Source organism: Grus americana, chromosome 4, assembly GCF_028858705.1.
Source record: "Grus americana isolate bGruAme1 chromosome 4, bGruAme1.mat, whole genome shotgun sequence".
Lineage (NCBI taxonomy): Eukaryota > Metazoa > Chordata > Aves > Gruiformes > Gruidae > Grus > Grus americana.
In genome coordinates, this window is record NC_072855.1 from 57,474,861 (window position 1) to 57,499,002 (window position 24,142).

Genomic DNA, 24,142 nt, shown 5'->3' on the forward strand with positions numbered 1-24,142 from the left:
AATGCATGCACGATCACTTGACCTTATCGATCATCCCAGTACTGAACGGAATGTGCTAACTGAGAGGAATATTTAACAGGTCTTGGAATGCCGACGGCTATCCAGACTACCAAAACTGAAAGGGAAACTCAGCAAGACTTAAACCATATTTTCTTTACACAACCCCCTTTCCATCCTTCCTGCTGTCAGATACTCAACTTTTTCCTAAGGTCTAGGATTCTCACTACCGCCACAATGTTCTCTAGGAAGTAACAAACAAATCTCTCACGGACACTGCTGCCATCCAAAACAGCTCAAAACTATGGCCTATGTCCCGCTGGCTGTTTTTCTCAGTCCTTGACAAAAACCAGAAAACTAAAAGTTAAAATGGTTCCCACCAGCTCTGTTGACAGCACCAGCCAGTAATAGCCTGTCTAACCATGAATCAGAATCTCCGCCATCAGAAATTAAAAATACCCCAGTCACACACCCTGAAGCTTGATGGTGAAAGAGATGCACGCATACGTTTGTCACCAGAATTGCTATGGTAACCCTTTATCATGCACACAACACTGGAAAATTTCAGACTGAAATAACATCACTTCCACAGACATTTCACATACAGGAAAACAAGAATCTCATGAAAACAAGTATCAATCATTAGTATTTTGTCCATTTCTAATGCAGATTTGAATGGCTGCCAAAGAGAAGGGAGAAGCATCTGTGGGGCTGCTGTATCTCAAAGTCCCACACAGACAGCGACCATGTATGCTGACATGGGAGAGAAAGTCTCTCGCACCAGAGATAGGCCAGGGAGAGGGTACTGCCCCAAAGAAGAAAACAGTTGGCTGGCCGAGACAGTGTCACACCGAAACACCACCCTGCCCCACATTCAGAGCTGTTAATAGTTTTAGTTCAGCAGGATTTCGTAAAGGACCATTTTGTCTTCCTTTACCATAATACTAACTGCACTGTTTTCTAATATTTACATGAACTTTACTTCTAAACAACAAAAAAAGTTAAAAATAACAAGCCATCTCTCTCTACCCAGATAGTACACTCTTTACGGAATTAACTTGAGACTAATAGCTAAAGTCTGTTCTTTGACAAACATGAATACTTCCATTATTTTAAATGGGAGATGTATGGGCAGTATGGTTGTATAGATTTATTGGGAAAATAAACCCTTCTGGTACAAGCTAATCTAAATACATATTTACATTCTAAACAAGAAAAAGCAGGTATTCTTTGGGGTCACTCAAAAGCCACAATTTAAGTTTCAGCAAAAATATTAAAAAATTTATTACTTGCTCTTCTACAAAGAAACTCAGTTTACATGGTATTTGAAACAGCTTTCTTTTTAACAGAAACCCACAATCATAAGGAGGTCTTTTTTTTTTTTTTTTTTTTTTAAAGGTTATGCTAGAAATTCTTTAGCTATTGATTATGGTCTTTACGTTTCAGAGATACAACAGAACCATGATTTTTTTCTGGGAGGAAAAAAAAAAAAAGCAGGGTTGTAATAAAGCTTCTTTTTACTTAAAACAGGAAAACTTGAAACAAAGTTATCTTTTGTGTGGTGTATTTTTGAAGAAAAGAAGCAGTAAAAATTTGAAGTTAAAAAGACAGGAGGTGTTACTGATCTGTTATGAATTTATATTTGTACCCAGTAATTATGTATGTGTTGGGTGAATTTAGTGTGTACTTTTTGAAAATCACAGCAAAAAAGAATAGGTGTTAATAAAACACTGAATGTAAAGAGGATTAGAATTTATCTTTGATCTTAGTGTGGACTTATATGGCTATGACATCAAAAACTTTCTAAGTGCTGCTTTTGTCAGCATAGCAATTCTGATCTTTGAAGCAGGAAGCCTTTACTTACTAACCAAACTGACCAGTATTTTTCATTTTGGATTTCTCATGGACACAGTTAAGACTGGGGAAATTACTGACAAGCATGGGTGGGTGAGATTTCTGCAGTTTGTAAATGAGAAACTTGGCAGGGGGGGGCGGACTTTGACTTATTTTATCTGTATGTGAATAGATTCTGTTTTCCATTGATACTTTATAATCATTAACAAAAGACGTGAGATTTTCAACCACAGCTTTCAACATTTTTAAAATGTTGTCTCATGAAGTTATGTGGATCTGGGTTTCAGTTTGAGGAACGACATCTAAATGTACAGCCTACATGTGGCTGCCTAAGACACATAGATGTCAACATGGGCTAGAAAGCAATTCAGCAGAATGGTTATTTGATTCAGTGGCTGCCTATAATCAGAACCTGTAATTAAGAGGCACGAATGTGTGCAACTAGTGTCATGTCAGAGGTTCCCTAGGTATCCAAGACAGCTGCCCATGACTGACAGATACAACAATGGTCCAACACAGACTCCAGCCCTTGTACACACGACAGCCGGAGGCTAGGCTGGAGACCCTGGATCATCTCATGCAGCAACAAACACCTGTATGCAGGCAATGTAATTGAGCCCTAGGAATTTACAACGAGCTGAAGAGGTCTCTAGGTGCACTGAGTATTGACTCAACCTTCACTGAGTACAAGGAGTGCTTAGACACCTCACGTGTCAACACCTACACCCAAGATTCTAGGTTTAGGCATCTTGATCTAAAGCTGAATCCTCCTCTGTCTCCTGCTGTTGTGACTTCCTTACCAGTGCCCTTGCAAGGATTATTCCTGGACTCAATCAGCCAGTCAAAATGACAGAGTACATATATATCCTCCTGCCACAATAAGGGCATCCTGAGCTGAAAAGGAGGAAAAGGCAGTATTAAGAATAATGGTTAGTGTTGCTCAGAACGGCAATGGCCCAGAGATGAGGAAGGGAGGAAGTTCCTCCACTGGGAAGAACTACTTAAGATGAGAATTCTTACATCTTAAGTCTTGTGGGTCCTGGTACCTTGTACGTGTTTTCGGAGGGCATAGAGAAGCTAATGCAATTTGGGGGAGGGGCAGGGATTTTTAGAGGGTTTTTACTATGGTTTGTACCGCATTTCTCTTAGAACCACGACAAGATTTCTCTGCCTTTCTGCCCTTGAACTAGCACCAAATGCTGCCATCTCCATTGTGGTTCTTTGCCCACAGCTACATCAGAGCATTTCATGTAGAGATACGAGCTCCAAAGACTGAGAAGCTGTTTACAAGCGTTAACCAAGAGACACTCTCCAAGCAACTGAAATGTGGGAGGTGGAGATCCAAACCCAGAGGGAGAAGACACGGGTGGCAGCACAAGTCAACGTCAACTAGAGGGCAGCCCACAGGCTCAAGTAAGAGCCTCAGGTCCTCAACAGAGCTTGTTCGGAGCAAGAGTGCCACACAGAATTACAATCTCTCTCTTCATTGACCCCCGGCAGCACAGAGGCTGAAGATACCTCTCTGTGTAGGCCACACATCCAGAGCCTACTGTGAAATATAAGTGGTATGGAGGGGGCTCATCATTTTCAGCATCATACGGACTACTCATGTAAGACTACTAAATGGAGCCTGGCACTGCAAGGATACTAGGCGTTCAGACTGAGTGGGATGAGGGCTTGCAACACAAACTGTCTTTCAACAGGAAACGATGATTAGAAACAAAAAAGAAAAACCGGAGGAAAATGCTTGCTTCCCATAAAAAAAAAAATCTTACATTAAAAAAATTATCAGTCAATAAGGCTGTAAAGCTTTGACTTTCAGCTATGATTCTGAAATATAAAAGGCCCTCACAGAAATCCTGATTCAGGCAACTCACTTGTGCTAAAATGGTCCCAGAGACCAGAGTTTACTTCCCATAATGCATCTTGAATATGCAAAAAGGTAGAGTTTTTCGACTGATTTCACCAAGTTTGGCTTTGGCATTGCCTTCCTCCCCCCCCCCCAATTTCCTTGCTCTTTCACATTTCTATACTGCTTGTTAAGTCAAATAATTTAATTTTTTCTATACTTAATGTTTCCTTTTTGCTGGTCTATTTCTACCTTAGAAGTGAAGTTAGATCCCTAGATTTCCACATCTTCAATTACAGCTCACAAGACAAAGTTCTACTATTCTTAAATAAAGCAGAACTAATTCAAAGAAGTGTATATAATTAATCAAAATAGCTAGCAGTGCAATATTTAAAATAACTGAGGGCTGCCTGGATTATAGCAACATTATTAGCATGTGATTAATAAGCAGTTGAAGTATTACATTTGCTACACATTTGCTAAGTTATTTTATCTTGCTTTAAAGTTAGGTGGCAAAGTTTCAAGCCATAGTTAGGAGATTTGCTTTATTCAGTATTACATTGTTAACCCCACCATCTGGTCAAACAGCTGAGGGATCTCAGACAACCATATGGGGGGGCCCATGTTTCTTTCTTGGGAAATATTTGCCTTGCTGAATTATGCAATGGTTACCAGTTTCCACCTTATTACAGTAGGATTAAAAACCCCATCAAAATACTTTGTGGATAACCCGAGTTTGGTGGGCCCTATACTTAGCCTGAACTCATGTAGGAAAATAAAATGGCACTTACTTGAGGACCAGGCTGACCCTGAAAAACAAGAAAAAGATAAGGTTATTGAAAGTTATGACAAGGATTTACTCCTTAAATAGCAGCAAATAGTTACAGTGCTCTCTAATAAGATGATAACAACAAATCCAGTAACTGTATTGAAATCAGATTCTGCACTCTTAAGTCTATAATGAATTTTGAATATTTTAATTCAAATTGATGAACTCATTCCAGAAATAAATTACAGTAACACATCATTGAACCTGCATTTGAGAAACTTCATACTTTAGATAGAACAATACAATTTAGAAATTTTAAAAGACCTAATTTAATCATTCTCAAGTGAGAAAGAATCCACAGATGCTTAGCTGATTTAGAGGTAGATATTGGGTGCTTTTTCTCTGTTATTGATCACCCCCATGTTTCAAGGAGGTGCTAATTACTGCCTGTTGAATGAACAAAGTCTGAAAACTGGAGGAACACATTGCTGGGCAAACAATAGTCTTTTTGCCATTGCTGCAAGCACCACAGTTTTAAGCAAGTATAAACCAATATTTAAACCAGCAAGTCATCATTAGGCGAACCCTTGTCAGTCAGCCCAAGGGGCAGCTGATACATTTCCTCTCCCTTATTTATCAACATCACCTTTGGACCGAGCCTGGCCAAATGGAGAGGCACCCTCTGCACGGTGAGGAGTTGTACGTATTGCTTGTTGCTGCAAGCCCTTACAGAGCAGACTTCCTTTCACTAAGGTCCCTAGCCTAGGAAAGCCAGTGAAAGCCATTGGTTATTCTAGCCCACTCATTACAAATTATTTGCGTGAAGCTGAATTGTATTACAAAACAGTACAGTAGTTGTGACAACAAACTACAGCCACCAAGACAATCAGCTCACACTGTCAGACAGAGACAAATATTTACAAATTTCTCCCTATAAAGAGAGAATTTCTTAAACTCCTAGGGGTAGCTTAGCTGCTAGTGTTTCATGACACTTCATTGATATTTCAGTTGAATTCAAACTACAATTTCCTTTTGCTGAAAGAAACTGAGCATGGAGACTTCTTACAAGTCCTATAAAACCTCTTCACTTTAGCTAGGAGGTACTGCTACACAGAGTTGAAACTCTTCCGTCTGAACATCGGGAGATGCTTTTTTACTGTGAGGATAACGAAGCACTGGCAGAGGTTGCCCAGGGAGACTGGAGATATTCACAAGCTGTCTGGACACCATCCTGGGCAACCTGCTTTAGATGGCTCTGCTTGATCAGAGAGGTAACACCAGATGAAGTCCAGTGGTCCCTTCCAACTTCAACCATTCTGTGATTCTGTGTGATTTTAAAGGAGGAGGGGGGGTGGGGGGGTGGAGGGAAAAGCATTTCAACTGGGAACTATCGCCTACAAGAAAAGCAGCTGAAAAGAAATGCTTTTTTTTTTAAGTAATTAATAATATTTTTTGTGCTAAATTAAAAACCAGAAAAACATATTTTAATTCACATACAAGTTTTTAAAGATTTTTTTTTTTAAATAAGAAACATTAGAAATAATGTTACAGAGGAATCATGGCAAAATACAGAATTATTGTGGCTATCTAATCCTTACACTGAAGGCAGCCTAAAGCATTCCTTGTTGTAGATGCTGCAGTTTTGTATTAGTGCCTTACAACAACACTGCACTATAGAGTTTTTCAAATAAAAAAAATACTGGCTGAGGTTTACCAGTTCCAATATGAAGTAAAATTTTCTGAATTAGTCAGTTCTATGAAGGTACACATCACACTGGGTTAATGAATACAGTTGGGACTCCTCAGCACTCTGCCTTTACCTCAATCTTCCCATCACAGCAGGTTTTAAGATATTATATGCTATACCTAATCCTAAAATCATCAGAAATTGCTTACTGATGCAATACTGGACAGCCTGTACAATAAATTTGTATAAACTAACTAAACTGAGACCTGCGCATGCAAACTTTTCTATACAAACTCACAATACGCTTCTTCTCACAAGCAGATCTAAAGTTGCAATACATTTTCACCAAATCATTAAAGACTGTCTCCAAGGCATATATGTATAAACTTAAGTGAAAGTCTGAAATTACCAAAATGTTTCAACTAATGTTGATTTAAAGCAGTAGAAAGCAAATAAACGGAATATAGATATATATGTTTAAACAAAAAATGTGAAAACTGACACTTTTTTCTTCAATCTAACTTAGACATATAGGCTACTAAGTGTCCACATGGTACATGCTGTATGTGTAAGGGACATACACAAATAAAACAAACGTACCCTGAATTGAACGTCAGGGATAGAATCATGCTCCCATGAAAGTTTTCTACTCTCAATCTCAACAACATTACCAGTTTGCCTTCTTCTTACTGTGCATTTATAATTACTCTTTTATCATGTCTGCAGCACAGAGAGGGGAAAGCTGGAAACTGAATTTTTATAGGACAATTGTTCTTCACGGTGACACAGAACTCGATAAGGTAACGGGCAATGTAATAGTTGCATTACTCTTCGCTTATATATGCTGTCAATATTGCAATAATCCTGCATTTAACTGTAAATGGAGATGCTGAATACAAAAGTACTCGTAGTAGGAATTTTTTATCCTGTTGACTATAAGCTCCTTCAACATGGAAGGAACTTTGCACTGGTGAAAGTAATTATTTTCAATTTTTTTCCGTTGCTCCAAATCCATCGATATTTTTGTATACTCTTAGATACTCCTTGCCCTACTAGCTGCTGCAGTTACGGTATAACTTTCCCTTCTCACTAACGATCCAGTAAGTGACAGTAACCAGAGGAAGCAGCAAGCGCTATCTTATGGAACTCGTCAGCTTTGCTTACAAACGTGCAGGTAGAAAGAGGCATCGCAGTACTGACTTTTTTCATTGTAAAGGGTCACTGGCACACAACAACTACTCAGAGGGTGGGAGGCAAAGGAGAGCCTGTTCATTTTGCCTTCTCTCATTTTGTATGTTGTGAAAGGGTCAGGAATAAAGTTCTACGAGTTACTTTTGTGTTCATTAAAAAATCCTCTAACACGAGTACAATCTGTTATTGTAACTCACTTGAGCAAGCTCAATCTCAACTAATACGTTTGCGTTCCCCGAAAGGGCTCCAGGATTTCTGAAATCGCTCTGTCTCACTGCTGCATAAATTGTTCCCAATGCATGTTACTAGCGGATTACAATGTTTTAGCTGGAAGTATTTATCTAAATTTTAGATAAAAAACCAGGGTGAAAATACTCATCAAGACTGAAAAGTCAGCATTGCTCCAATTTTTTTCCTAATAAACATCTCTCTGTTCAAATGCGTTACGTACTGTAAAATTGATTCATCGACTGTGGCTACCAACTGACTGCTGTTCTTTGCACGCATTTACAGGCCAGTCCCAACACCCGTAAGTGATCGGGCGTATTTTAGTGGCTGTTGCTTTGAAACTCATTGCTCATGTACTTGATTATCCATTACTATTGCTGCTTTTTATTTATTTATTTATTAAAAAAATCTGAGTACACTGGGTATAGCTGCAAAATAAGTCATAGTTTCAGCAAAAACTTCAGAACAATTTTTTCTTCTATATTCCTATTTACTGACTTAATATGCTATCTTGCAGGAAAGAAAGGGGTTAGGTTTGGCAGCCTATTCTAACTACCATGATGGCAGGTCTTCTAGGTTGATAGTTAATCCCTTCCTAGCAATTGAACTTAATATTAGCTGCTGCTATGTAAATGATACTAAAAGAAAAAGAAAAGATATATAGTATAGCCAGGTCTAGCTGAAGTCAACAGGTAAGCTATCAATCCGCTACAAGAGAAGAATAAAGAAAAAGCCTATTGACTGGAGGCTGCGAACTTTGCAGAACCGGTACTTAACAGTAGAAAGAGATCTCAAGGAGCACAGGAAAAAGTCTTAAGAGAAGAAAATGGAAGATGACACTACAAGTTAGCAAGTTGAGCTTGCAGAGGAAACGAGGTTTGTAGTAAATAAAAGGACAGAAAAGAAAAGAAGTGTTCAAGGTATTGAAGAAAAGGGCCGTCCTGGAAAAGAGAAAGAGACAGGGAGCAAAAACAGTAACATGAGAAAGTGCAGAAACTGGATTTTCACATCTTTTTCATTATTTCAATCTTTAAAGAGCTGGAAACATAAACTTCCAGGCTCATACATTCAAATATATGGATACACAAATACAAACATATTTACAAATGCATTGTATAAAATTAAAGGTTATTTCTAACTTAATTCAAGTAGCACGTTCCTAAAGAATATCTGGGATAGCATACAAATGTGTTTAAAATGAGACACGGGGCTGTTCAGATCTAATCAGCCAACAAAATCCAGGCAGAGAAATTAAAACAAAAATGAAGAACCCGTGGGAAAAGGAAACTAGCAAGAGCCACGGACATGTGGTCAGAAAAAATATCCTGCTGTTTGAAAGGCACCACCAAACTACCCTTGTGGAGCATTCTCTGGACAGAGGACCCAAGCAGGAGCACCTGCCTTCCACTCTAATCCAAATAGAAAATGATAAGGAAACAGGAGTAGCGTGGCTGACCTCCATTTCCTTGGGCAGACACGAAAGACTGAAGTGGCTTTGGCACTCCGTTAAAAACTACGCTACTGAGGTTGAAATAAGTTATGCTGAGGAAGCCAATATGTGATTAATATACATTTCAGCATGAGCAATTAAAAAAGCAAAGAGGGAATATGTGCAAGACCTAAATTACACTGGTTTTGAACAAATCACCTACCAGCTTTCCATCCATACCAATCGGACCCTGGGATAATCAAAAGTCAAAACAAAATGGAACAGTTAAATCAGAGGAACACTGAAGATAAGGAAAAATATACAGACTTGGGGAATACTGTGGGCTTTAAAAGATTAATAACTCTATGTCGGCAGTTAAAGATATTTTGAGAATGAAGACACAGAAAAGAAACAACAAAAGAAGCAGATCTAAGACAGAATTAATAAAAACAGCATGGTGAGAAGCAGCCAGGCAATAGCCGGTGTTTAACAAGTTCAACATGCAATAAAAAAATTGTTAGTTTGGCAAATCCCAGTGGCACAACATAACCAAACATATGAAATAATGCATCTAACTTGTGTATTTTTCTTTAAATAACTGAGAAAATGGAATAGGTAGCCTACGTACTGAATGTTCTTATCACATGGTTGCAAGATGAAAAGAGTAAATACTTAAAATCTCATTACTAATCTGTATTTAAATTAACATCATAGTAATGATGGTCAAGAAGAAATTTCAGCTCATGCAGTTGACTGAGGTACTAAAGATCTCCGCCTATGCTTCGGCCAAGAAGTTCTGTGTCTTATCCTGCTTTTTTTTCCATTGGGAAACATGGAATTATCCATGCTGATACTTTACGAGTTACTTATTTCCTTCAGAGTCCAGAGGTTGATTCCAGTTATACGGATGCAAATTCTAGAAAGGATTTAACGTGGATGTACACTGTTGTACCTCAGTTTCCAGATCAACTGCATGTTTAGGTGATCAGATGAGAGAGAAGAGGGCTAGAAAAAGTCTGATTAATTTTAAATTTAATGTTTAATTGCTACGTCTTCTGACAAACAAACAGTCAAGTTACCTTTCACTGAGAATGGAATAAGAGCAGGCAGAGAAGTTGTTTCTGCCATTAAATTCCTCTGTTAGGCTGAAACTGTGAGCTTTCGAGTCTTGGCCCCATGCGAAAGGGGCACTAGTTTACAGCTGCTGGAAAGAAGTTTTCTCGTAAACGCTGACAGCTTTCCTCCTGGGGCTTCCCAGGCACTCTCTCAAGATTGCCTTCCCCAGGCACACGGCCTGCTAGGGCTGATCGCTCCCACAGCTTGATTTGGGTCGCTGTTGATGAGAAGACAGCACATAACGTATTTGCTGGTTTTATGTTGACCCATTTTATCCTTGCTGCCTTCTTCCCCCTTTCTGAGCACTAGTTCGGCTTGTGAGCAGAACTCAAAGTGTAATAGTTTAGTCCAAATCAGGTCTGCAGTGGTTCTGCTGACCCCTTCACCCATTACTGTGTACTCTACCTTCTGCACTATCGCTAGCAGGTCACACGAATGAGTCAGTTGAACCAACTATCAAGAAAGCAATAAACACCATGCAAAAGTGACGCCATATCAATCTAGTGAGTTCCCTAGCTATCCATCCTCTTCCAGCCTAGACCATGGACTCTGCTAAAAACTCCAGACATTCTTAGTAAGAAAGAGGACATCAGTTAGATCTACATATTGTGAAATTCATGATTTTTGGTACTTCATTGGCTAAGAAGCCTGGGCACTAGCCTACTTGTCAGATCCCATAACAAGTTACTGTGTCTGGGCAGGCCTTCGGGAATAAAACCCTTTATCTCTCCTTCCCTCCAGCTCTTGCCGTCGTTTCCTGTCACATCATGAGCAGATGACGTGCTGAGAGAGTAAAGCAGGTCACCAGCATCCTGGTTATCTGCATGACCATCACCTTTTTTATGTGCTGATGTCCTGGGAAAGTTTGTGACTCTTGAGACGGCCTACCATAGCTTTCAAATGTTGTGACACTTCTTCCCTGGTATCCAATAAAGAAAGCGATGCTTTCCAGCGCATTAACAGGACAGCTCTTATTATTATGCTTCCTCAGTGCCTCTTGATCCCGCAAGTGCAGCACACATACAGGACTTACTAATTTTCTCATAGTTATTTAGCAAATTTCTAAATATGGCACTGTACACCCCAAAAATCAAGGCAAGCCTGCAAATTATTAGCTTTCCCAGATTTTTCTAGCACTGTACCACGGGATATTTATCTAAGTAATATTTACACACAGAGTCTGTTGCAGGTGCAAAAACGAAGTCTGAGCTGAACCCTGGCTATGATTACATTTACTTCTAGAAAGCAAACTACAGTTATCACCAGTTAAAACACTCAACCATAAGGTCATGGTAAGTATATAAAGTTCCCCAGAGGGCTCTGTGGGCCAGCAGCTAAATTTAACTGTTTGGTCTACTGCAAGCTTAGCCCAAAAGATTTAATTATTCTTATGATGAATGAATACAGAAAAGAATTATACAAGTATTTGTGGAAGGAAAATTCATTACAGGGTCAAACTGTTGGCTTAGAGGGACCAGCCAACAGCTCTTGCAGCTGTAGCAGTGCTTGTATTTTGCATATAAGCACTGTTTTCAGTGCATCTCTTCCTAGCATAGAAAAACAATACTATTTGTGCTCCCTTACAAAGACAGGTATTTTAACTACTGTTAAATTTTTGCCTGCTCTTTATCCATGCTACGTAGCTCCTTCACTTGAATTAAAGGACTACACGTAGCATCTTGAAAAGTCTTGGTAAAGAAGAATCGGAAATTCCCAGTAGGATAAAGAGAAGCACCTGCTCACAACAGAAAATGATAGGAATTTCCCCCATGATTCCATTTGTATCACGATCATTTGGTTTGAAGTCTGGGAAAATCTTCTGGGATTTGCTTTATAGAATAGGAGAAGAAAGAGAAACTTGAGACATACTGCCCTACAGGAGAAAAAAAAACAGAACTATCTCTGAAGATAAGAAGTCGTTACTGTGAAAATGAATAATATTCTTCTGTTATAAAAATACTAAATATTTAACAGCAAAATATGGTCATTTCCTTCTTTCCTCAATTACTTCTTTCTAGTGCTGGAAAGAGAGAGAAGACACTTTTCAAAAATGGAAGCAATCAGAATTCCACAACTGATACAGGCTGGGTGAGAAAGATGAGCTGAAAGAGTACATGAGGCTACTTCATACTGCACTGAGAAAAATCCCATACATGACAGTGTTTATTGAAATTCAGTACGTGATTCCACCGGAAGTCTCACGGAATACTCAAAGACATTTTCACTCATTTCGAAAGGAAGACTTCAAACTATAGTCTGTCTTTGACTTAAACTCGATTGTCGCGTACTATATAATTCAAACTACTTTCTGCTTTGCTCTCTAAATAACTGCTACTACAGATTAGCAGGAATTTTTTGACAAGTGCCAAAGACACGGTCTTCTGTAACACAATCCCCATTAAACACTTTAGAAAACACGACAATGCATCCTGAAAGAGGAGGGAACGAGTAGGTTTATACAACAGACACGTACGCTATTTGTTCGCTTACTGCGAATCCTACAGATGGTATTGAAAATGTTTCCTCGGGACTATGCATTTCCTTTCTAGGTTTCCACTGCCATTTTTAATGTATGCTATTGGATATTTACGTACAGTATTACGTAGACTCTTTTCCAAGATCTTCAAAAGCAAAGATGTTTGTTCAGTATATTTTTTTTTTCCAAACAATACCCAACTATTTACTTACCACTCACTACCTATCTAATAACCCTAATATGGACAGAGACTACACGTGGGAGAGAGTGGAATACGAGCGCCATTTTGGTCTGGTTTTGTGAAAAGTAGCTTCCACTCCTCAAGAATACCATAAATGTAATGTTTCTCAAAGAAATATATTTTAAGTCAAATTTTGCATGCTACACAAAACGGTTGCTTTCTGTTTAAGCAGTATCTTTTTACATATGGGTTACTCTAGAGGTAAGTATCTTAAGAGTTTTAGGGGCTATTGTTAGAAATTGAATACATTAGCAAATGCATCAAAAAACTTTAGTGTTTCTATCAAAAGGATAGCCAGTATTATTACTCTAGGCAGCTTTACCGAAATATTCATTTTTTCGGAAAATTCTGAGTGAAAAGTGAAGATAAATAAAGATATCGCATGTTGAAATCTACTATGTGATAAAAGAATCTTCCAAGGGAAGGAAAAGAGGAAGATTCAGTTTATCTTCTTACTCTTAACTTCTCCACTCATCCTTCAGTAATCCTTTTCATTTAGGAAAATTTCTTCTTCAGAAGACTGACTTGTGAACCAGGAGATACATCATAAACAGAAAACAGACATAATTTCTTCTTTATAAAATGTAGACCGCCCTCTAGCTAAAGGAAGTTTTTAGGGTTTTTTTTGTCTTCAGGTAAAGTGGATTGGCATATTTTAACAGTGCAGAATTTTGGTAGGTTGGAAGCATGCAGAGAAATGTATTTATTGCAAATACATTCTTTTGACATTGCAAATTACGCGAATTCTAGTTTTGTGTATAAATAAATTACAAGCAGGCTAATTATCATCTCCAAATGTGTAATGATTCCTCAGACTTTGATGTCTCATTGTTTTTCCTGACTATTCAGTGTGAAATCAAGTATTTTGGCAAAAACTCTCTCTCCCAGTGCAGACCATAGGTGTCTGAAATGCTCTTTATATACAAAACTAGTACAGAAACACCTGCATCTCAGAGAGAGACATGAACGCAGAAAACTGAACGGAGCCCCAGTGACACCATGCTACATTATGTTCCAATTTACTGGAACTTCCTGGCACAAATAAGTGGCCGAGGTTATTTCAACATCTCTGATGGGCAGTGTTGGCCCAACAAATAAAGTTAGTGAGATATAACAATGCCATAGCCAAAGTTGGTCAGCATACAAGTATTTTCTGGACTCAGTTTGTAGTGCAATTAATTAAAAATGAGTTTTCACATTGACTATAATAAGAGTGTGATTTGGCACTCAGTTGTCAAAAAAAAAAAAATTTAAAAAATCACATTTTAAGGTATCCCCCAGTAATTTTCAAAAATCTTTTAGATCACACATTTGGCAGTTTTAAGGTATACTAATTTAGACTATCACATCAGCATTTCAGAATTCAGAAACACTTATCCTGATAAAATTATGTGACTAAATTATCCCACATTTCTAAACAATCTACAGGAAGCTGATTGTTAAATTGTTACTTGCAGCTGCCTGAAAATCTCTTATGACAATACATTACAAAAGGAGATTCAGAAGAAAGCAGGAATCGAGCTTTACAGCAGCTGTACGAGCTGCATGCCAGTTACTATGTCAGACTGAGTTTAAAAATACCTGTATTTAAAAAAAAAAAAAAGAAGAAAGAAAAAAGAAAATGTGTTTCAAACAGCAGGTTTGCAGATCATCCCCACTAATTTCAGGTACGGGGAAAGATGACACAGTGCCTATTCAAGTCACCTGTTTTAGTTCAAGATTGAGAGAAGTTAAAAAACCCCCAGCTGTCAGGTTTCCTCATCACGATACCATTAAAATGATGGATCTCCATGTCTTTCTTTTCCTCTCCAGTTAATTACAAGTTTATCAAGGCTGGCTAATTAGATGTAATATGGTATTCCTAGCAAGGATATATAATTCCTAGCAAGTCTGATGAGATTTCTTTTTAGTGAAGTTTTGGTTCAGAGCCTGTGTGGGCAGTGAGTATGATAAGCACGTCAGCTAGCTAAATTCCTCCTTCTGATGAAACATGATTAGTTCTTTTTCAATGACTGGAAGTGATTGCCGTTAAGAGCAATATGAGCTAACAGCCCAGGTACAGAAGTCACTTGCTCCAAGCTTGGGCGAGAAAAAAGGCACGAAATCAATCTGCAACAAGTCTCTCTGGCCAGCAATCAGGACATTACTGAAAAAAACCCAACTAATTCAGATCATTTGGGCTGGAGAAAACTTTACTGTGAAAAGAATGAACTACAAGAGTACAAGAAAGATGAGCCTGCTATCTAAAACCCCTTTCCCAGAAAGTGCAAAATTACTGACAAAGACAAATGAAGCACCACAAGGCTCTTCCAAAGAAGTCCATTTCAGAATTTCCTGAATTCTTCCCTCAAGCAGTTCATATTAGCTACTACCCGAGACACAAAACTCAGCTAGATGGATCATCACCTGGAGATTGCCAAGTAAGTATAAATGTATTCCAAAGTAGGAATTTAAAGTTTTAAATTAAGGGGTTTTTAAAAAAGAAACCAACAAAATTCACAACACTGTAAGGCAGCTTGATCTTCTTGACCAGCAATTTACGGGTCCTGTCTGAACTGCTAGAGTCTTTATCTCATTCAGCCTTCAGAAACAACATCTTGCTTCTCCTAGACTCATTTAAAACATTGATGCAAAATTAATCATTCAAGATTTGAACTACAATCCATCCCCCATACACCACACTGCTTGTATTTCATTGGGAAAACCACATTCAGTTAAAAAAAAAAAAAAAGAAAGAAAAAGAAAAGAAAGAAAAAAATTGTATTCTTAAGTCCTTAACAGCCTCATTCTGTAATTCCAGGAATCTCTCGTTTGGTTGCAAGCCACGTATTAACTCTCCCATCAGAAACTCCTACAAAATTGCCTTTATCAAGCGAACAAGGATCTCAAAGCATACCCTGGCAGCATAGACGAGACTCAGAAGCAAGGTCTTCATAAAACCTGGAGAATGAAGTATCATGATTAAGGCTCCAGACTACTCCTCCAGCAACCAGAAAAGCTACACCACGCCTAGACTAGGCTCTCAGCATCGAGACTTCAGTTCACAAGCAGAAAGGTAATCAGAAGTTATTCCAATTTATATTTTACGCCACCTGTCAAGTGTAGTGCCTTCAGTACAGACAAATATGCAGCATGCACATGTAAAGCAATAAGCCAATGCTAACAGTAGGCTGCCAAGCAGAACTGGCAGGAATCTTACACATATTTTGCTGTTCCTGTTACAGAAAAGAAAATATTTGCATTTTTCATTCTTGTTAGCTCCCTTGAATTTCAAGAAACAAAAGGACATGAGAGCTGAAGCTATGAATTCCACAAAGTGGCTCTAGTATCCATATTAGCCTAAATTAGATGATGGAAATTATCAATAACAGAACAAGATGGAAGACGAGGGACAGTTTTAAAGATTTCCCAGATAAACCAGAAATGCCAGGTACAGTCTCCAAAACTTTTCCTTGGAGCAACATGACTCTGGATTACAAGACTCCTAGCCGGGAGCCCTCCATGGAGTCCGAATACTCTAATAGCTCCTTTGCAATTATAAGATGGACTGGTTATGTCTAGGAGTAAGCAATTTGGAGAAAGAAAAATTGTTCAGAGTTTGGCTATTCAGAGAGTGGCTGAACTACAAGAAAAGTGCTGCATATGGTAACAATAAGGGAGTACAAAGAGTTCTGTGCAAGAAAAATTATAGTCACAGCTTTTCAAAAGCATATTTCACAGCTGAAAAATAATTGCCGAGATACTTTTTATTTTTATAGTTTATGCAGGAAATCTGACAGGCAGTTTCTTGTGGTGCAGAGGCATTTTTGAGTATCTGAGCACTATGATTGCTCTTCCTGCTCAAATATATATGTAAAAACCCGTGAGAAAGAACTGGGCAGATCTTCTAAAAGACTGCAGCAGACATCTTTCTAGTTATCATGGCCAACATTGCACACATCGCAAATATATAGGAAAAAAGGGCCAAGTATGACTGTGAACCCCAAACTGTGAAGCACCTTTGTTGTCTCCATACATCAGGCTAGCAAGAAGATTATTCGCAGACAGACACTGTTTTTCACCTTGCAGCCTATGCGTCTCATCAGCATCGGCAACATTCATATGGACATATCTGTGTGACAAATTACTGCAAAGTGAAACTACTACTGACTCCAGAAAGAGTAAGAGCAACACAGTAATTCCCCATGCAAGTTACAGTAAAGAATGGAGTCGTGTGGGCTCTGATTTGTTTTGGTTCATTTAAAACTGATTTTAAACTGACTAACATTACATATATTATTTTGTTTGGTTCATTTTAAACTGACTGACAGTGTTTATTGTAGACCAAAATTCCAAGTACGAAATACCTAAGTGATACTCAGATGCTTCTTCAGGAGGAAAAAAAAAATAAAAAAAGAAAATTGTAAAATGAACCTGCCTAATCTTGGCAAGTCGTAAATGGAACAGTGAGTTGAGAAACAGCACGTTGTACTGACTGCTGTTAAAAAACGAACTATTTTAAAATTGTGATCTTAAAATGCTTACCCCCATATGCTTCATCCATCCATAAAAACTGTCTTGTGAAGGGTTGCAGAACTACATGTTTCCATAAAAAATATATCATTATGCTACTGAACTCCAGCATAGCTTAACAGGTACTTGAACACAGGGAACATACACACAGACCAAAGAGAAATCTCCTATATTCTACCGAAATGTTCTCGTTTCTCCTGAAGAAATTGAAACTCCTGTGTCCATAAATAGAAAGCACATGGCTAATTCATCAACGCCAACATCACTGTGTGAATATATTTGATGTGGTTGGTGCCATGTTGATGAGAAAACAATAAACTGTGAAAAATGTCACTTCTCAAAAATTAGCTGGCTAGCATTCAGCCAGAGATAGATTGTTGTAACAGCTGTGGCACGATGACTTTGATGAATTAGATTTTTGTTCTCCTGGAATAATTCTGAAGAATCTGTCTCCTCACACCACCATGGAAGTGAATCCATTTGCTCACTGTTGCCCTACTAAAGAATAATCTTTCTTGTCGTCTGTGTTTTGATGGCTTTACAGAATATGAAAAAAATGCTTTTCAGTCCTTTCAGTCAATCTCTCTTTTGGTTTCTACAAATCTTCTCTTTTCAGAGGGAATGAGGTCCATTTAAGGAAGAATAAAAACAGTCTTTTAGTAAATACCACAGTATCATAGAGAACTAACCTTCAGAGGCCAATTTTTGACCTCCCCTTGGTGGAACCATCAGCTTTGGAAAAGCAGCAAAACTCAAGAGCAGGTACATAAATCGATTTTTGCTCCATTAGGATAGAAGGATCTGACCATCACGCTCCTTTTATCTGCCTACAGAGGTGCATATTTTGAATGGGGCTCCCAGGGAATTAAGAAGAAGATACAGCTGCCATAGAGATACTTCCCTTTTGACTTACAGCAAATGAGATCAATCAGAGTGGTTACATCTCCATAAAAAAGGAGAACAGTTACAAAGGGTTTAAAAGAGAACAAAACTAAAAGCCAAGGTACTGAAGTGTTTATAAACACATAGATAAAAACCTCAACCTCTTTCAACTATCAGGAGGTGAAAGAAAGCTTTGTCTGAAGAATTCCATGATAAACAAAATGCCAATGTTCATACCTAGTCCTAGTCCATAAATGCAGTATTTCCATCTGGGATACAACATAAGAAAAAAAACTTGTGCAGATGTACTGCCTTAAAACTTAAACTCCAAAGCAGGTGCTTTCAGCTATGAGCTGCCAAACGCGCTCAAATACTGGAATATAAAATTGTGCACATGCAAGCCCATTCAGATACTTCTGACACGTATCTACCAGATTTCAAAGGCACAAATATACATGCATCTACGTTAAAGACGCTACCATCTTAAACACGCTATAGCCTAAATAATTTGTTAAATGTTGATGGTGCTGCATACAACTCTGTCCCCTCCAAAATCACTTGGAACAAGTAAATTCTCAAACAGCATAAATCATTATGGAAAAACTATATGAAGCATACTTTAAAAGATTATTTCATTCCAGAAAATAAAGTAGAATTCAGGGATGCACTACAACCTTTTCCATTCTTTCTTCCTGACTTGTTTCTCCATACAGTTTTCAATGATGCGCCACCTGTTCCATTTCCCCAATTTAACATGAAGAGGGATGTAGCAATGAAAGAATTTGTATTTTAAGAAAGGATTATTTCTAGTCCTTGAAGAAACTTTTCACATAAATCTTACCATGAACAGTACCAAAACTTGGTTTCCAGAAGGAACGTCTATTACAGTGACTACAAAATCAAAATCATTAAGGATGTAATGACAAAGATTATAAATTGCATGAAGCGCTTAGGCATACAGGATCTTTCTTTGCAAGTCTGTGCTTTTACTAGTTCTATTATTTTAACGGGGGAGCTGAATGCTACCTCATTTACTGCCTTAATGTCCTGTCCCACCAACCTCACACCTCAGTCCTAATGGCCTTTCAAAACACTGGACGCTGCAATTTAAACCCCAAGTGTAACATTTGGAAGTTCACCACAAGGTTGAAAGTAGCAGGCTGACCCATCACAAGAGCGTGGAGGATGAGGAAGAAGGGCAAGAGGAGAAGTTGGGTGTTCTTTATTGTAAGCCCAGGTGTAACTCATGCCTGAAAGATGACAATGAATAGTGTCTGGGTAGGAAATAATGTCTGAGATGGGATAACCTTTCTATTAGTGTCAGTATTTTTATAAGACATTATTGGGAAAACTTAAGAACTTTCTGCTTTTCAATATTTCACTCAAGAGCAAATAGCAAAGGGATTAAAGAAGGGCAAAATGCTGAGCCTTACATTAAAAAATAAAGTTATCAGAAGTAAGCAGATGCTTGAAAGTGTGTAGAGGCAACACCATATTGGCTGCCAAAAGATTTGAGGGACCTAGAAACCGGACTGCTGGGTAAGGAAATGGAGCAAAAGGCAGAGGAGGAAAAAAAGAAACTCTGTCAAGAACGAGTCAATGCAATAAAGCAGCCATGAAGGAGAAAGCCTGGAGCCATGTGTTCACCAGCTAAATGGAGAGTCTGAAGGGAATTTTGATTTGCTCGTAACTGGCTTGACAGAGGCTATTGAGAGGATGCTGGAAGAATCTTGTCATTTTAATTCAGAGCCTCAGCAGCAATGCTGCTTCCAACTACTTCTGCAGTTCGTTCTTTTTTGTAGGTGAAAGCATATACAGGCCCAACTTCCAAAGAATTTCTCCTGACAATTCCTTTTCTTTTATGGCAAATTCCATTTATGTATTTTTGAAATTTATGTGAAAAGAAGCAGGGGGTTTTTTGTGGTTTTTATTTTTTTGTTTTACATTGGAGAACAAAAGCTCATCTCTACAACATCTTCCTATGCAGTCAGTGCCTGTTTTCCCCCTCAAGCTATTTAGGAAAACCTACTAAGCTTCTCCATACTCATACATCAGCTTTTTGAAGCTTGCCTATCTAGAAACAAATTCAGAGATTTTTCTGCTTTGATTTTGAAATCCCCTTTTAACTCCAAGTAAAGCCAGTGTCTCATTGCGCAGTCCGAAAGAAATATTCCTCCTTCCTTGACAACTGCTGCTCCAACAGAAACAAGCAAACTCAACCAATAAAACATTTGGTTAGTGAAACCAAATCGACCTACAATATAGAACATGGGCTACCCCAGCCAAGAAAACCTACAAATCCAAGTATTTCATACCTGTGCCTTTCTGAGCCATACTCCAGCAAATCATACACTCCTCTCACCTGTTTTCTAATTTCAGTCAAATTATGCAAATTAAATTGAAGTTCACCAGAGCTGAAGAGGTTAATCCAAAGTCAGAATACAGTCCAACAAAAGAGCTTTTAGAATCCTAAAGCATTTACCAATCTTATTAGTCCATTTAATCTCAATATGTCCACTCTTTTAAGTTTTGCGGATCGACACACAAATACACCCAAATAAAGCATTTTCATTACTTTCTTCTGACATAACTGGTTTTCAAGATTATAAAAGGGTTCTTTGCTGAAGCTGGTGACAGCATGAAGAACAAAAATGTGTTTCTTTGCATTCCCATCTAGGGAGAAACAATTTGTATGTGATGGCAATACCAGATTACCCTGAGGGCAGAGACCTAAAATGAGAGATCTCCTATCGTATTCAGAGTGGATTAAAAAAAAATCATGATAATTGATCCACACAGCTGGAAGTGGAAACGTTGAGGTCATTTGCTCTCCGGAGACCGGCTAATCAGTCAGACTACCTGAACGAAAACCACAAGCCTCACTCAAGAGAAGTATTTCTATTAAAAAAAAGGAACCTGCATTTGCACTTTCACAATGACTAGGAAAGCAAATACTACGTCATGCATGACAAAAGTTACTGAACTGCTGTATGTTACTCTTAGTATAGTGCTACAACTTCTGTTTCACAAAAATCTGTGTACTGAGGAATAAAGACCTTCCTTAGCACCCACAATTTGTCTCCTATTTTTTTCTCTGCATAGGTCCCAATTCCACTTTGCCCTCTCAGAGTAAGTGGTACTTATTTTGGGGACTGCTTCTCTGAGCGAGTGCTGTTCAGCATGAACAAAAGTAGAAGACTCTTACCCTTACCTTTCCTTATCTCAGTTGCAATTGATCTGGTAAAATGAGGAACTGTTACAGAAAGAACCGTGCAACTTTTTACAATTTCCGACTTCTTCCTGGTTCTACTTCACTTTCTAAGAATTCCAGCCTTCCAAGCAGGAGCAAACAGCAGTTTATTTTGGTAATAACGTCATGTAGCAGCAAGAAACTGACTTCAACATTAAAAACTTAATATTCTTTTCAACTGATGAGTCCTCGTGTGCATGATTGTTTTTCATCATGCTCCTTTTGTGAGGCAAAGCAGCAAAGGGTTAAATTCCTCTCATTTATACTGGGAATAGCTACCGTGAACATGTATGAAATAATCCAAAAAGAATTCTTAACTCAATGGTCCTCTGTTAGATTATCAGTATGGTGCAGATCTCTATATTAGCAAAAATAATAAATGTTAATTGTTTTACCTTAAGCCAAAGGCGGGGAGGGGTAGGGGAGAGAACCACTTTGTGAGGGTGATTTATGATCTGTATCCTACACAGTCACAGAAAAAACTTCCAATTGACATTCCACACTGCTTGTATAAATCTTTCCTACCAGACAAGTATGTTCGCTTTCAGAAACCGCTTTAAGTAATTTCGATTTTGATATGCACACTCGTAGCTGAGAAAACGAAAACAAGGGCAGTGCAAACAACACCCCAGTATTTTCCTGGTGATGCAAAAGGCAAGCTGCACACTAAGTGCGCCCGACCCCAAGATCCCCAGGAATGGAGAAAAAGTACTTTAAGGCTTTGTTCTACCAGCTAACTTCTGGCATTAAAAAAGAAACCCAGAAACACAGAGCTGAGAACCTTATTACCTTGACAAACGCTAGCCAAATCATTTCTGGTGTAATTACCACATGATGCTAAGCAGCGTGGAGCCCGCCACCAGCGCATGAAAGAACTTTTTGATTCCCAGTAGGGAAAAAGCTCCTCATTCAGCTTTGTAAGAACCACCAGCCCAGGTGCCCACCTGCTCCAGATGTAGGAGAATACACTTCCACCCTGCACTTCCTGGAAATCGCAGAACCCAACCACCTCGTCTAGCGATTTAGGAACAAATTTCTTCAATGATATTTTACACCCCTCGACGTCAGCTAGGATTAACAACGCACTTAAACTCCCACATAGGGCTATTCATCTGGGAGCTGTATGGGTAGTAAAGTTTTACGTATCTTTCAGCTATGTCGTAAGTCTGAATGAAAAATCCAGCATGAAAGAAAATGACCCATCATGTTTGCAACCCTCCTTCAAGATGAAGGAATCGATGACTTAAGAATTCTTATAGTGTGCTTTAGGATTTCCCTTCCCATTTGTGACAGATAAAAATACTAACAAAATACGGGATTTCTACTGTAAGTGATTTAACGTTTTCTTTGAATCTCAAAATGTCTTGTCAGAAAGTGACAGCTCAGGTAAATTGTAAGAGGCATTTTTAACTATCAGTGGCTACTCGCTCTACATCCATGTGCAATTGTCAAACACGATTTGAGAAATGAGACCTAGAATTATAATTCCTATCTATGCATATATTGGGAAAACATTTGGAACACAACATTTTGCTCCAAGGTAGTTTGTTTCATAAATAAAGCTGTTTCTGTTACACAGGAGAGTTACATCACACATGGTGAGGAAATGACTCAGAAATTTCAAGTGGCATGCCCAAAGCAAGGCAAGTACAGTTTAAGCATTTAATTACGTCTGCCAAAGCATAAATGTGAAAATCATAACTACAGCCTTCTGCGTGGCACCTGCTTAGCTGCCACGCTGAACTCAGTGGAGTAGCCCAGACAGACCAGAAATTTATGTATACCATCAAACAAATGACAAACCAGCTTAATTCCTTTCTCTATCTATACACGTTTTATTATGAAAGAGGGTAATTTTTAAAGCTCTAGAGGAAAATACTGAAAAACAGACATTTAATTGTTAAATTATATCTATCCTATCTATCTGCCATCAGCTCTAATTCTGTGTATATCTGATAGATATATGGGGTTGTATCATTTTGAACCCATGTCAGCTGTGAATCTAAACTACACTGATTCACCCCAGCCCACAGTATCCTAGCATTACGTGCTCAGTTCTCATCACACGCTGACATCTAGAAACGGCCACGCAGAGACGTGGGATCTTACAATGCAGGAGTTCTCTATCCATGCATCCCAGGTGGAAACTGCTAATTTAAAGAGGGTCTTGGCAGATCCAGCATATGGTAACAATTGTCTGTCTTACTAATGATACATCAAGGTTATCTATTATAATGTTGTTTTATTGTTCTACTGATTTTTTACATTCTTATTTGTAATTCTATATAGAAAATGGACTAAAATAATTTAGAAATTTTAATGAGTTTAAACCAGAACATACTACGTAGGCAGGCATTTATTGCAGCACAAGTAGTTTTCGTAAGTCACCATGTGAAGTTTCTACTTTAGCTTATCTATGGCAATTTCTTTTTATAATTGCAAGTAAGGAAAAGGGTAGAAATATATTTTATATATTGCTGGCTTTTGCAGATGAGGCAGTTGTTACTTCACTATCACAGTCACAGATATGCAATAGCCTGGGGCACTCTGAGCATCCTCCAGGGAGTTGCAGAAATAAACACTGCCTTCTCTTATTTATGAACTCAGCATTATGTGAGTGTAACAGATGAAAGAATTCACCCATGGTTCATTCAAAATGGT

General features: G+C 38.4%; 1 protein-coding gene across 1 annotated transcript in view; it reads right to left on the reverse strand.

Moving 5' to 3' along the window:
• COL25A1 (collagen type XXV alpha 1 chain) overlaps window positions 1-24,142 on the reverse strand; it is a 314,927-nt gene that overhangs the window by 110,858 nt on the left and 179,927 nt on the right. The window contains exon 5 of the mRNA XM_054824657.1: window positions 4,492-4,509. Coding sequence (XP_054680632.1) covers window positions 4,492-4,509 — 18 coding nt within the window. The remainder of the gene's footprint in view (window positions 1-4,491; window positions 4,510-24,142) is intronic.